The sequence below is a fragment of the Eleutherodactylus coqui genome, chromosome 1 (genome assembly GCF_035609145.1).
Source record: "Eleutherodactylus coqui strain aEleCoq1 chromosome 1, aEleCoq1.hap1, whole genome shotgun sequence".
Classification (NCBI taxonomy): domain Eukaryota; kingdom Metazoa; phylum Chordata; class Amphibia; order Anura; family Eleutherodactylidae; genus Eleutherodactylus; species Eleutherodactylus coqui.
Window position 1 is genome coordinate 227329113 of NC_089837.1, and position 13208 is coordinate 227342320.

The 13208-nt window shown below is 39.4% G+C and overlaps 1 protein-coding gene across 5 annotated transcripts in view; it reads left to right on the forward strand.

Moving 5' to 3' along the window:
* Positions 1–13208, forward strand: part of MAP7 (microtubule associated protein 7) — a 132022-nt gene that overhangs the window by 103093 nt on the left and 15721 nt on the right. For all 5 annotated transcript variants that reach the window (XM_066606175.1, XM_066606184.1, XM_066606157.1 and 2 more), the window contains 5 exons: positions 1857–2020; positions 2325–2442; positions 4726–4836; positions 7035–7148; positions 10928–11061. In XM_066606175.1, coding sequence (XP_066462272.1) covers positions 1857–2020; positions 2325–2442; positions 4726–4836; positions 7035–7148; positions 10928–11061 — 641 coding nt within the window. The remainder of the gene's footprint in view (positions 1–1856; positions 2021–2324; positions 2443–4725; positions 4837–7034; positions 7149–10927; positions 11062–13208) is intronic.

Here is a 13208-nt window from a genome sequence, read left to right on the forward strand (position 1 = left end):
TTTTACTCTGATGGCACATGTTGGGTGAGGCAAGGATCACGTAGTTGGATTTCAAATGCCTGATCCTTTTGTTCTCAGGAGACTTATCTCCTTACTATATGCAAGACACATTGGAGAAAACTAAAGGCCCTTTTAGACACAACGAGAATCGCTCAAAAATCGCTTAAAGCAGTCTTTTGAGCGATAATCGTTCTGTCTAAATGCAGGGACATCATAAGTTTTCGTGCCCGAGTCGCTGATCTCTTATTTCTAGCTTGCCAGAATTGAGCAATCAGCTGTTATCAGTGGGACAGGCTGTTATCAGCCTGCTGCACTGATAAGATTCTCTGTTCCTGTGTCCTGCTGTGAATTTACAGCAGGGACAATGGTAGTTAGAGCAACTGGAGAACACTAAAGCTGTTTGCATATGCAAATCAGCTGTATTGTTTTATTAGTGGCCATGGCTGTGTCCTGCTTTGCCTGCATAGCTGTATAGTAGCTAATTAGCTACTATAAAGTATGCAAAGATGATCGCTCAAAACTGTCCCTCAAACTATCAGTGTAAATGGGGCTTTACTATTCAAAATGCAATGGTTTTCTCGTGCTAATTATGCCAGAAAACTGTCTTATTTGATTTGTACCGCATGTGTTTTTAGACCTTTTCAGACAGTTTTTTTTTCTTCTGACTTGTCTAAAAAAAAAAAAAAAAAAAAAAAAGGGCATGTCCTAAATTGCATCACATTGTGTCAAACATTGCTGCAATTTTTTATATCAACTAAGGCCGCCTGCACACGGGCGGAAATCCCGCGGGATTTCCGCCACTGAAAGCCTGCATAGGAGTGCATTACAATACGCACTCCTATGCAGACGGCCGCGGTTTGGCTGCGCGAAATCTCACGCGGCAAACAAACCGCGGTATGTCCTATTTCTGTGCGGGGCTCTGCGAACCCCACACAGAAACGTCACTTACCCGGCCGCCGGCTCCGGTCTGCGCATACACATGAAAGAGCCGGGGGCTTCCGGGTGCGGGTGAGTACGCGCTCGTCCCTGCAGGCGCTCGGGTCGGGTCCCGCGGCAAGAATTCTCGCCGCCGGATCCGACCCGCTCGTCTGCAGGCGGCCTAAGTCCACTAATAAGTGAGCTATACTAGGACAAGGCAGTTTCAAAATTCTACTGATTTGTCATTCAGCTCCAGTAGGATAAATTTGGTGTGTTTGCGCTAACTTTTAGACAGTATTAGTAAATAATTCCCAATGTGTTCTTTGCTGATCCAAACCTAAATGAGGGATTAGGAGAGAGCTGTCAGATAAGACTGCCCACAGATGAGAGGGTTAAGACAAAATTTTCTGTTTTTCTTGATCGATACACTTGTCAGAAATGGAACAAAAAGCAACAGATACTTCCCATGTTTTTTTCTCATTAAAAACTGTTTGTATCATAGCAAATATTTTATATTTGCAATGCCTCACATATATTCTTGGACAATGGTAAAAAGAAAAGCTAAGATTGTAGCATTTGACCAATGGAGCTGATGTCTATTGGTTGGAGCCGAGTGTAGCTCTAAATCCATGCTATGGTATAATTTACTGATGCAAGAGTATCAGTGCCTAGAGATCACAAGTAGGATTTTGGAAACTTGCAGCTATGTTCCAACGAACATTTCTAGCATCCGTTTTAGGCATTGCCCTACGATGAGAAGCGCTGATGTCCTGGGAGCATTTTGTTGTGTCGAGGCTTTTCTGTCAACTTGAATAAGCAGCTATTGAGCTCAGCCTAGTGAACTGTACACTTCAGTCTTCGCAGTTTAGAGCTAGGAATATTCTCAGTGTTACATAATGGGTTAGAACATACGTGTACGTTGTGTTTGCTGCTTTCAGCTGCAAGAGAATCGCTGTGGTTAGAGAAAGAAGTGCGGGCACGGCAGCATTATGTGAAACATTTGGAACAACGCAAGAAGAAACTAGAAGAACAGAGGGTCAAAGAGGAAAAAAGGCGTGCAGCAGTGGATGAGAAGCGAAGGCAGAGACTGGAAGAGGAAAAAGTAGGTCACCTTACTTTACTTACATCTTCTTTTCTTTTGGGGGATGTAATATTTTTCTATTTGTACCTAGAAATGTGGTGGTATTGCAGTTTAGCATTTGATGTGACTGGAGGTGAGTTCCAGTACCAGGTATGACTGATGAAAACATGTGGAACTGTTTCTGGAGAAAAAGAAAATCGGCCTTATATTTCTAATATTGCATAGTCCCTTTTGATGAAAAAAGTGTTTTTTTGTGTTTTTTTTAGAGATTTGCTACTTTTATAATATCTCTTGACATGACTTCTGCTTTTTTTTTTGGTTCAAGGAGCGACATGAGGCAGTAGTAAAGCGTACAATGGAAAGAAGTCAGAAACCAAAGCAAAAAATTAACAGATGGTCTTGGGGTGGCACTCTACAGAGCAACACTAGCGTCAGCAGTTCAGGTATAATAAAATGATGGAAGGCTTTAGAGTATGTATTGTTTAGAGGCAGGGCATGAAAAGGCACACCAAAAAAGACAACAGACTTCACGTAAGAGGCACCATGTATAGGAACGTGATGCGATTAGTGGTTCTCTTGGAGCAACATGACTGTCCATATGAATCAATGCTATTGTGTATTTCAAGACACGGATGTCTGTGCTGGAGTTTGGCAGCATATATACCGAACAGCTGCCTCCAAGTTGCTACATCTTATCAACATAGCATTAATTGGTCATATAGGACAAAGAAAGTGAGAAACATTTGACACTTCCTGCAAGAAGATGTTGAAGTGACCCATGAATAGTGAGCTACTTGACTTGTACATAGTATATTTTATTCCATTGCTTTGATATTAGGCACAACCTTCTTCATGGAGCCAGTAAGTGTTAATATTTGTTACTTTCTGCATCGTAGACCTCACAAGCGAATAAACTGATTTAGTACTGTAAATTCTTGAAACTCCCAATCCATCAATGCATCCTTTTTTTTTTTTTAATCTTTTTTTCTTTCTTCATCACTTTTGCATGTTCTGTTCCTTAGGTTACTTTATTGACTCATCCTTCAATGTCGATTTATCTGACCTGGCATACCATTTCCAAGCCAAGGGTCGTGTCAGAAGAGGTGGTACTTAAACCACTGTGTTATGTGATTTTGTTCTTTTAGTCTCTGCCTTTGTGATCTCTAACCTTGAGTGAAGTAGAGCGTGTTTGTTAACAACCCAGAGTCTTGGTACATATAGTGTGGTGTTAGTGTACATCATGTGTATAGACATGTTAGCTGTTTTCAGAAAGAGTGATAGCATGTCTATATATCTGCTTAAATCTGTCCTCATCATGGCTGTATTTCTGCTTGTTTTGTTGTGCTGAGAGGACCAAAACTCGAAATCTTGGGTTATTTACTGCTTACCAGTATCTAATAGTGTGTATTTCTAATAAATTTCACCTATCGACACCTGTTTTCATCAAAGGAGACTGTTTGGCTGCTACCATAAAAGTTAGATTATTGGATTTCCTTACGAATATAATAGTGGCATCCACTGAAGGACATCTGATTAGATAATATAGCAGCACTCTGCAGTGACTTCTTCTATGTGAAATATTGCCATTGTCTTTTTTTTCCCCTCCCTTCCTATGTATTAGCGTTGTTTTATCTTCTGTGTACGGTACGTTGTGTGTGTTGTATGTGTGTCTTACCCACTATGGGAGCAATATTATAAAAATGTTTTATATATTGTCCTACTCACTGGTGGTGTAAAGGTATCTTCAGTGCAGAGTCCCACCAATGATAAATAAGACTTCAGCTTCCACCAAAATGTTAACAGAGCCACATTTTGGATTGTACAATCATCCTTCATTGGTGTCCACAAGTTTAAATGTACCTTTTTAATTCTACTATCCAGCACTTGGAGACCAAGAACCTCAATTAGCCTGATGTAGGGCAACTGTACTGTACAGAAAGTTGCCTTGTATTTTGTTTTTTTAATTTGTGTTTTAAAGAGCAGCCCATTACAGTAAAGCCCACGAACGGCTGATGCTGGGCTTGCTAATTTCTGCATCGTGCCCTGTGTGTTATGGGCCTTATTCACATAGTGGAGCTTTACCTTGGATGATTCCATAAAGAAGTGCCTGAGTGTCTCGTAGTAACCAATCGGATTTCAACTCGCCTCTAGGGCTTATTCAAAAATGAAAGCGGGGTCTTTAAGAACCTGCTTGTAAGTTTTTGCACTAGGATGTTGTACATGTACATAGTTATTTTGTAAAAGGCAAAAAGTGTAGTTATGATTCCACATGTATTGGCGATTACTAAATAACACCCCTAATCTACAACTGACAGGGTTGTTGATATCTGAGAGAAAATGATGGTGTAGTATGGCAGCCTGTCCATAGGTTGTATTTGCAAAGATATTTTCTGGTGTAATTCTACAGTGATTCCTGAATTTTAGTGTCCTCTGACTCTTAAGCCCTTACACTTACGTAGTTATAGCACTGAGAGATTGCATTATTATGGTAGTCCGTATGCATAGAGCGTTTGTTGTCTTTGGTACATTGCAATGCCTTAGTGTTGGAGGAGGAATGCCCATGTTATTCCAGGCCTCCCTGCAGGTCCTGGTGTGACTGGAGCTCTAGATTGCAGATTTTTCATGAAGAAAGGCAGCCACCATGTCATTGGGTCACCTACCAGTGTACTGGTACTGATACATTATATGGGTGTGCCGTCAATTAGCAATATCTCCATTTGTTTTAGATCCTGAAAGGAGGTCAGTTTCAACAATGAACCTTTCGAAACATATTGATCCAGTTATTAACAAGCGACTTTCCACATCATCTGCAACATTACTTAATACTCCAGACAGAGGTACAGTTTAAAGAAAAGAAAAAAGTATAGACCTATTGATGTGTGTTCTCAATGTACCCTGGTAAAGTGACTGTGAATTAAGCAATGTGCATTTATATAGTATAAATGGTAAAACACAAGGCCGGCCTTTAGTTGGATGGTGTCCTGTATTGCAGTCCCATATTATCATGTACCTTTTTAAAAGCTCCAAATAATGGAAGGCTGTTGTGCCCAAATAATGGAAGGATATTGTGTCCAAAAAATACTGGCAACAGTTGCCTAAATGGCACTGGCCAACCAAGAACTAGGGAATGCAACTGGATCTAGTGTTGCTGCTTTCCCATAAGTTCAGGCACCAAATCTGGAATCGGGGGTGCAAGTCCCGCATACCCTGTAGTGGGCTCTTAAAGTAGGAACCACTGATGTTCTATGTAGTCAGGTTCCCCCCAGGCTGGCCATGGTAACAGTATAGTGGACACCTATTCCTTAAAACATTCAGATTCTGACATACAGCTTCTGTGAATAGATCACTGTTCTGTGAATCATCATATTCATTTTGTGTCATTGTTTCATTCTTCAGCAAAGCATTATTTTGTGTTCTCCTTTGTGGAAGCAAATTGTCATCATCATACTTCATATTTCTAAACTCCATAATCTAGCATGTTTGTGTTAAAGGGCAGTTTGCTTACTGTGTTAATATCTATGGGCTCTACCATACATATTTCCAAGATCAGTGTGTCTACCTGTTACACTATATATCCCTATGCTTTCCGTTTAGCTGTGGGTTTTACAGTACAGTTAATATTATTTACTATTTATCAGACTGATAAAATATAAAAAAGGCATTTTTAACTAGAATGAAGTATTACTTGTACAGATGTTACACCTGTAGTAGGCTTGAGTACCATTAGGGTCTTTTTACATTGGACAACTGTTGGGCACTTCAGCGATTGACAGTCTTCCCAGCGATAATCGCTCCTCTACTTTTACATAGGAGTGAGGATTGCTCAGTGAATGGAAGCAGAGTGGGCCGAAGATCACTCCAGCCGCTTTCCTCCATTGACAGTAAACGGGTCATAGATGAACAGGCTGATTGACATTTGAATTTTATATCTGCAGTAACTGAACATTCATTGTTCTGCCGCTGCAGGCGTGTACACTGAATGATCGTTCAGATTCTTGCGATCCAGTGAGAATCTAAACGATTATCGTTCTGTACAAATGTACAAGATGTAGCAGAGTTTAACTTGTGTGAGATACCTTGTCACAGAAAGTATCTGATGTTAAACTATTAAAAAGCCATTCTCTTTTCTTAACACAATAAAAGCCTTTGTATGGTAATGGAAAAGGTAAGATGTGGCTCATTGTTATCATAATACATTAAAAGCCATGTTAAATTATTGCTGCGTCTGTACTGAATTTCCTACAGGTACATAACGAATCATAATATATTTGCACATGGGAGACTTTTTGCAGAACTTCTTGTCACTATTTTGCAGAAATCCATAAAATCCATACCCATGCTGCAGAAGTAACCCATTCACACTTCTATGGAGTAGATTTCGAGCACTAGAAATGTTTGCAACAATGTTGCCATGTGTGAATATATTTACATATTTTTGGTTATGGTGGTAAGATATGTGCAGACTCACAAGATCTTTTACATGGTCCAATGCAGGCAGTACTTGCAGGAGTCAGGAATGATGTTGACAATAAATGGAGGGAAATTTCTTCCTTTCCTTTTCTTACTTTAGACCTCAGAATTCATTTACAAATTCACAGGTGACCAGCATGTTCATTCCATTAAGATTTGCAGGCAAAGGAACAATGCAAAGATAATGCCAGACTCCTGCAAGTAGCACGAATGCAATAGAGAACAACTTGAAATTTAGATTGCATGTCAAGCAGGGCTTTAACATTAGTCGAAGTGACTAAAAATAATGTAATTTCTAGTAGATCCAGAAATAATGAGCGAAAGAAAGGAATTGGACCATAAAGTGTGTTATGCAGTGGGAGGTTTGTAACTAGATTAGCTTGTCCAAAGGGGTTATTAATAAATGTAGTAATTTTAGATGTGACACAAATTAACTTTCCTAGTCATTAACCATTCCTATGAGACTTCTCATATGAAAATAGGTCACAATTACCACTCGGTATGCCTTCTGCACAGCCGAATTGTGGAAAATCTCTGTGTCTAATATTGTGTTTATAACAACTAGGGCGACGACCGCTACTTAGTCCATGGGAGTCCACTGTAGTGTCGCGACTACTAACGCCTACACACTCTTACTTGGCTAGAAGTAAAAGCACAGCTGCTCTATCAGGAGATGCAGGTAACTTGTTAAACCACAACAGGACTGTATTTGTCACTGGGGGCAAGTAAAGTCCAAAATGTTATGTGCAACTCTTCACTGTTAGGACTTTAAAACATAACCTTTAATAAAGCAATTAAAATTTAAAATAGTACTCACAAAGACTGACACACATAATACATAAAGAAAAATATTAATAACTCTGGAAGTATATCTCAGAGGATTCTTGAAAATGTAGATGCCATATATCGTGCTTTCTAGGTATAGTGTGATGCCTTAACTGGTATCTATTCGAGGCAACGAATAACCGTTTTAGGGTGATAATACACCCCCACAACGGTAGTATCTACAGTCTTGGGAAACTGATAGTGCCCAAGACCGAGATTATTTGTGCTTGGTATTAGCACCAAGAAGGCTTAATCAATATCTGGTCCTTGGTCCGACGCGTTTCGCTCAACTTGAGCTCCTCAGGGACCTCTTGTGAATATTTAATATGCCTCTCAGGATCTTAACAGCAATTGCATAATAACCAATTAGTGAGCATTCAGTTGGTCGCAGGTAAATATATATCTTGCAGATCAGATGTTATCTGCAATGAAGTATATAATACCTCTTAATATGGTAAAAAAAAAAAATTTAAATTTTTTTCTTCAAAAAAATTTTTTGCTGAAAAGTTCAGAGTAAGCCATGTATCAGAGGCTCGCGTTGTGCGAGAGACAGTGCTGCATGGACTTTACACACCCATGCCTTGCATCTACCTTGATAGCTTGCTGGCCCCTATATATTTACTAATTCCTATCTACCAGTGGTAACGATGTTGCCTAATAGTTTTTAGGTCACACACTGGAGAATTTCTAACTACTATCTCTCTCCGCTAATTAGATTCTATTAGTGCCTTATTCCTAATGCTTCTCTGATTACAAGATAGCAAAAAGTATCGCACTAAGTAGCAGGCAGATCAGTAAAATAAAAAAGGATAGAGCAACAGCAAGCCAACCACCCTGATGGTGAGTGATTGGTATCAATGAGCAAAGTCAAAGGAGCTCTCTTAAATAGGAGCTAAAGTGCCCGCCTCAGAGAGGGGGTGTGTCTCCAAACTCCAATCAGGGTGCAGAGCTTGATTACTATAGGAAATGTTACCAAGGCAACCTACAATGTTTTCCTACACTGATGGTTCAGTCACGACAATCATGATTACTTAGAAGTGGATCAATCATTCCCTTTATTAAGGGTGTGTTGACAGATTATGCCTCATCCAATTGCATCATATATTGCATTGTATATCCTCTGAGATACACTTCCAGAGTTATTAATATTTTTCTTTGTGTATTATGTGTGTCAGTCTTTGTGAGTACTATTTTAAATTTTAATTGCTTTATTAAAGGTTATGTTTTAAAGTCCTAACAACAGGACTGTAAGTGAGGTAGAAGTGTGTATCTTGTTTCTGGTTCTGCATCCAACATTACTTCGGAGGTAGTGACATGCCTACTTGTGCTACAATTCCTGCATGTACCATTTGATTGACAATGGGTTGCAGGGGTTCAGTCTTTAATATCTGTCAAACATGTCACTGGTTGCTACATATACATGTCCCCGTGCCTGCACAAATGCAAAGAACTGATTCCATTCCCTTATAAAATATTGGTTCTGCAGCTATGGACTTCTACAGACTTTGCATTGGTGCCATGTAGTTTTAAATTAGATCTTTGCAAGAACAGCTGAAGATTTTATCCGTACTCCATAATTCAGCCTCCAAAATTCCTATAACCATTATCGCATGGTTTTCCATTATAATGAAATTGTGACCATTTTGCTGAAACCTTTCCCAATGGATCCTAATGGATTTGACTTGTCCCATTGATGTTAATGAGGTCTCTTGGTGTTCTGACATGGCTAAAGCCAACAATAAGGATGTTGGTGAATCTGTCCTTTTTAAAGGGGTTTTCCCAATACTTTAAATTGCTCCACAGCCACTATGTACTTCCTGGCTGCTGCTGGTTATAGAAGGTCACTGCTGTGGTCCGTAATTGGCTGCAGCAGTCACAGGTCCTGGTCAATAGCAATAGGGAAGTACCGAGTGGTTGTGGAGCAATTTTAGCTAATGGGAAAGCCCCTTTAAAATAAAATACAGAATGTAAAAATGTGAACCAAGCCATATGAAAAAAATCCTTTTGAATGAATTTAAAAAAATTAAATCTATAAAAATGATACTCCCATTATACTTCTCTACTGATCAAATACCTTTTGTCCTGAACAGTGCATGGGCATGTTTTGATAAAATCGTTAGCAATTAAAAGAAAATTGGCAACTTCATTTTGACTCGCTGGTTGCCAGTTCTTAAAGACCTTCAGTCATTGCATGGACAAACATTAAATATCTTTCCTATACCAGTATTTATTGCAGCATTATACCCTATGGATACGAAGAAATAGGGTTTCATCTGTCAGGAAAAGGTCTTTCATTTGACTTTTCTGTCAGATTTAGAGATGCTCCAGTTTCAATGCATTGCTAAATTTCAGATGTGCCATTTAAATTGTGTATATACTGTAGCTGGAACTCTTCATTGAGTAACACATAATTTGGAGACTGCAAGCTTTTATGGTGCGCACACCACACCCAGGATACAAGCATATATTGCCTTTATTACTTCATTACAAGGGATAAATCTGAAATGTAGATCTCATATTATGCTATTTTATTCAACACGAGTGTTACTCTACTGTACATATTGGTAAGGCCTCATGCACACGGCACGCCCAGATTCCGCACACGAATTTCCACAGCGGAAGACCTGTGAGTCAGTGCGGAAATTATTTTTAAATGCTTGCCAGCGATCACGTATGCAATCTTTTTTTCCCCGCACAAAAAAAAAACGCAAGCCCAAAGTGAGTACCTTTCCTCCTCTTCCCCCACCTCCCTGCTTGGTCTCCAAACAACCAGAAAGATATCTGCCCACAAATCCGCAATTGAGTTCTGGATCACTTGCTGCCACAGAGATCAATGGAGCCAATTTGCACGGAATCCTGGGTAAAATGGAGCATGCTGAAATTTCTTTTCGGCACGCAGAATCCGCAAATCAAATCCGCGTGTGTGCGTGGAGCTGAGGAAGCTCCATGCTTTTCTTTGGGCGACTAGTACAGCGGATCTCCCGTGACGGTGCCGATCGCGGATTCCACAAATCAAATCCGCCCGTTTGCATGAGGCCTAACAATGAGTTATTTTATATGTTTATGTATTATCATCTTTTTCCTGTTTCTCCTTGCCAAAGCTTTGCTTGTAGATCTATATAATATCTCTATATCTTTCAAATCATCCTGCTCTTGTGACTTTTTTGCATTGTAGTGCATGAATCTGTAGGATTTTATAGTTTTGTTTTGTTTTTTTTGTGCATGAAATTTCTAAATTAGTTCTTTTGTGATTCCAAAATGATAAGATTTTTGCTGTAGATCCTTCCAAAACCATCACTGTTAATTGTTGTCAGACTGACTACCTTTTCACTTCCCAGAATTTTGCTGATGTTCATGGGAAACTTTAATTATTACATTATTTCCACAACTTGGATCTGTTTGTTCTAGTTTTTGTATAAATTGCAGCACTCAACATTCAGGAAGGAGATGTCTGTTAACCCCCTCTTACAGCCAACAGCGATGGTTTTGGTGTAGACTCCTCCTTTTGCAGGTATTAACGGGCAACTTTTCTTCTCTTTTCTTCCGCTGCTTCCTGCTTCTGGCATTTTCTTACTCATATCTCCAACATTTAAAAAAAAAACACCCTAGTTATCCCAATTTGTCCTCGTTCAGCATCTTGCAGCCCCATAAGTTCCCAGTTTTCCAAGACTCCATACAACAAAAGTTCAGAGAAGGCAAAACATTTTTTCACCACACCAGAGGAAATAGCAAGGCGGAGGACCATACACTTGGGAGGAACCAGCAGTGTAAGTATCCTACCTTCATATTAGGATGGCTTGAGCAAGGTGCTTGTATGCATCGAAACACTTTGCGCATGTACTGTATATCCACGTTTGTTAACAAATAGAAGATCCTTATTTGTACCCACTGACTGATTGGAGCACTGCTTGAATTTTCTACAATAGGAGGGGGCTTCTGTGGTCACTATATCCCCCTCCTCCGAAGTAAGTGTCAATTATCCACAGGAGATTATCATGCAATACGTTTCAATATCACATCATAGGAATCCTATGAGCGCAGGATCCTTTTTTAACTAAGTGTTTTTTCTTATTTCATATGACATAGAGTAATCTAAACTGGTTACTGGTAGACATCACTATTTTTTTTAACATGTTTCTAAGGAGTTTAATTATTAGTCAAGGGACCAAAAACTCAGTATGAAAAAAAAAAGTTGCTTTGGTATGTTGAACTTAAAGCTATCTGGGTTGCCACGCTGGCTCAGATAGTCATTTAACAGTGAGCAGTGCTTACTTCTTTGTATTATGGCCTGTTTTTCTGCCCACAAACTTTTTTTTTGATCCTAAGTAAAACCCCTTTAAGGTTAAAAAATGTGTTTTAACGAAAAGAGTCTGGTTGCTTTCCTCTTTTCTTACCTATGCTGATGTTGAGAAATCTATAGCAGAGCTTTGGCTCGTACTTACCATTTTTATCAGAAGGAGAGGAGCACAATGGATGTAATTTAAAATGTTCATCTGTACACTTCATGCAATACGAGCATATGCACAGTAATTCGTCTTTTTACCCAAGAATAAACAAAACGGATTAAATTAGTAAACAGAAGTTGGATCCGTATCCAACATTTACGAATATTGTTTGCTTTTCTTAAAGAGACATTTAGAATTTTTAAACAGCTATTCGCAAAAGTGACAACAGGAAGTTCAGTAATATTTGTTATCTCATTTGAATCGTCTTAGAAACTAGTGATTTAGCTGTCATTTTTTTCAATTTCAATCAGATGTTCTTAAAACCTGTTGATACAACCTTTATAATGTCCCGCAAATACTCCCAACAGCACTTGGGCCGAAGTAAATGTTATCGGGTTTTGCCCATGCACACCATCACTCCATTCACATCAGTAGGAGTGCCAGAGATAATTTGCTCCATTCGCTTCAAACAGGACATCCACTACCATTTACTTTGGGAAACAGCTAGGGTGTCTGACAGGTAAAACCTGTTGTGAGAGAACTCCTTTAATTATCAGACTAATTTCTAAAAGACTAATGATGTTTTAAGTAAAATAGAACAATATAGAAACGGACAATTGGAAATTACAGAGTAACAAACAAATCAGCACTTTAATAGAGATGAGGACCCTGCTTGCAAGAGCTTAGTCTATTAGGAAATGAGTGCCACAAGAGGTACAAGTGCTTGTTCTGCACACTAGTCCAGCCATCTTTGATATAAATAGGGTAAAAAACATAAAACTATGTTGGTCACCAGCCGGTGTCTATACTAATGATGTCTTTGTGTGCATGGCGTGTAGGTTGTATTGCTAGATGAAGGGATCAGGTTCTGAAGAATAATGTAGAATGGTATACATAGTTGGGTTAGGGAACGTGTTAGGCCTGCCTAAAAGGATTTGTATTTAGGGCACACTTAAAACTGTGGATATTGGAAATTAAAGGTTCATTGACACCTGCATTAGGGTTTTCGGTCACAATTCCCCCTCTCCATTCAATTTTTGGAGTAGAAAAATGGAATTAAACATTTCCTTCCCGAAGCCTCCATTGATTTCAGTGGGTTTAAAAAAATGGAATGCTGTTAGTTTGCTTCTGTTACGTTGTTTGCGTTTTAGCGGAACACTTAGGCTGGGTTCACACAGGGCTGATTTGCCGCGGTTTTGCCGCAGATTGCCGTGGCATATCCGCACTGCGGCAAAACCGCTGCGTTTGCAGTGCAATGCAGCACAAATGAGATTTGCCAAAAAGCTGTTCTCACAGGACAGATTTTTTCTGCACAGCCGCAGTGCGGAAATGCAACTGCGTCGCGGTGTTAAAAGATGCAGCATGTTCATTCTACGGTCTTTTCCGCAGCGCTTTTTTTGTCCATAGACGTCTATGGACGCAGCTAAATCTGCGGCAAATACGCGACAAAAAGTAAAAAAGCGCTGCAG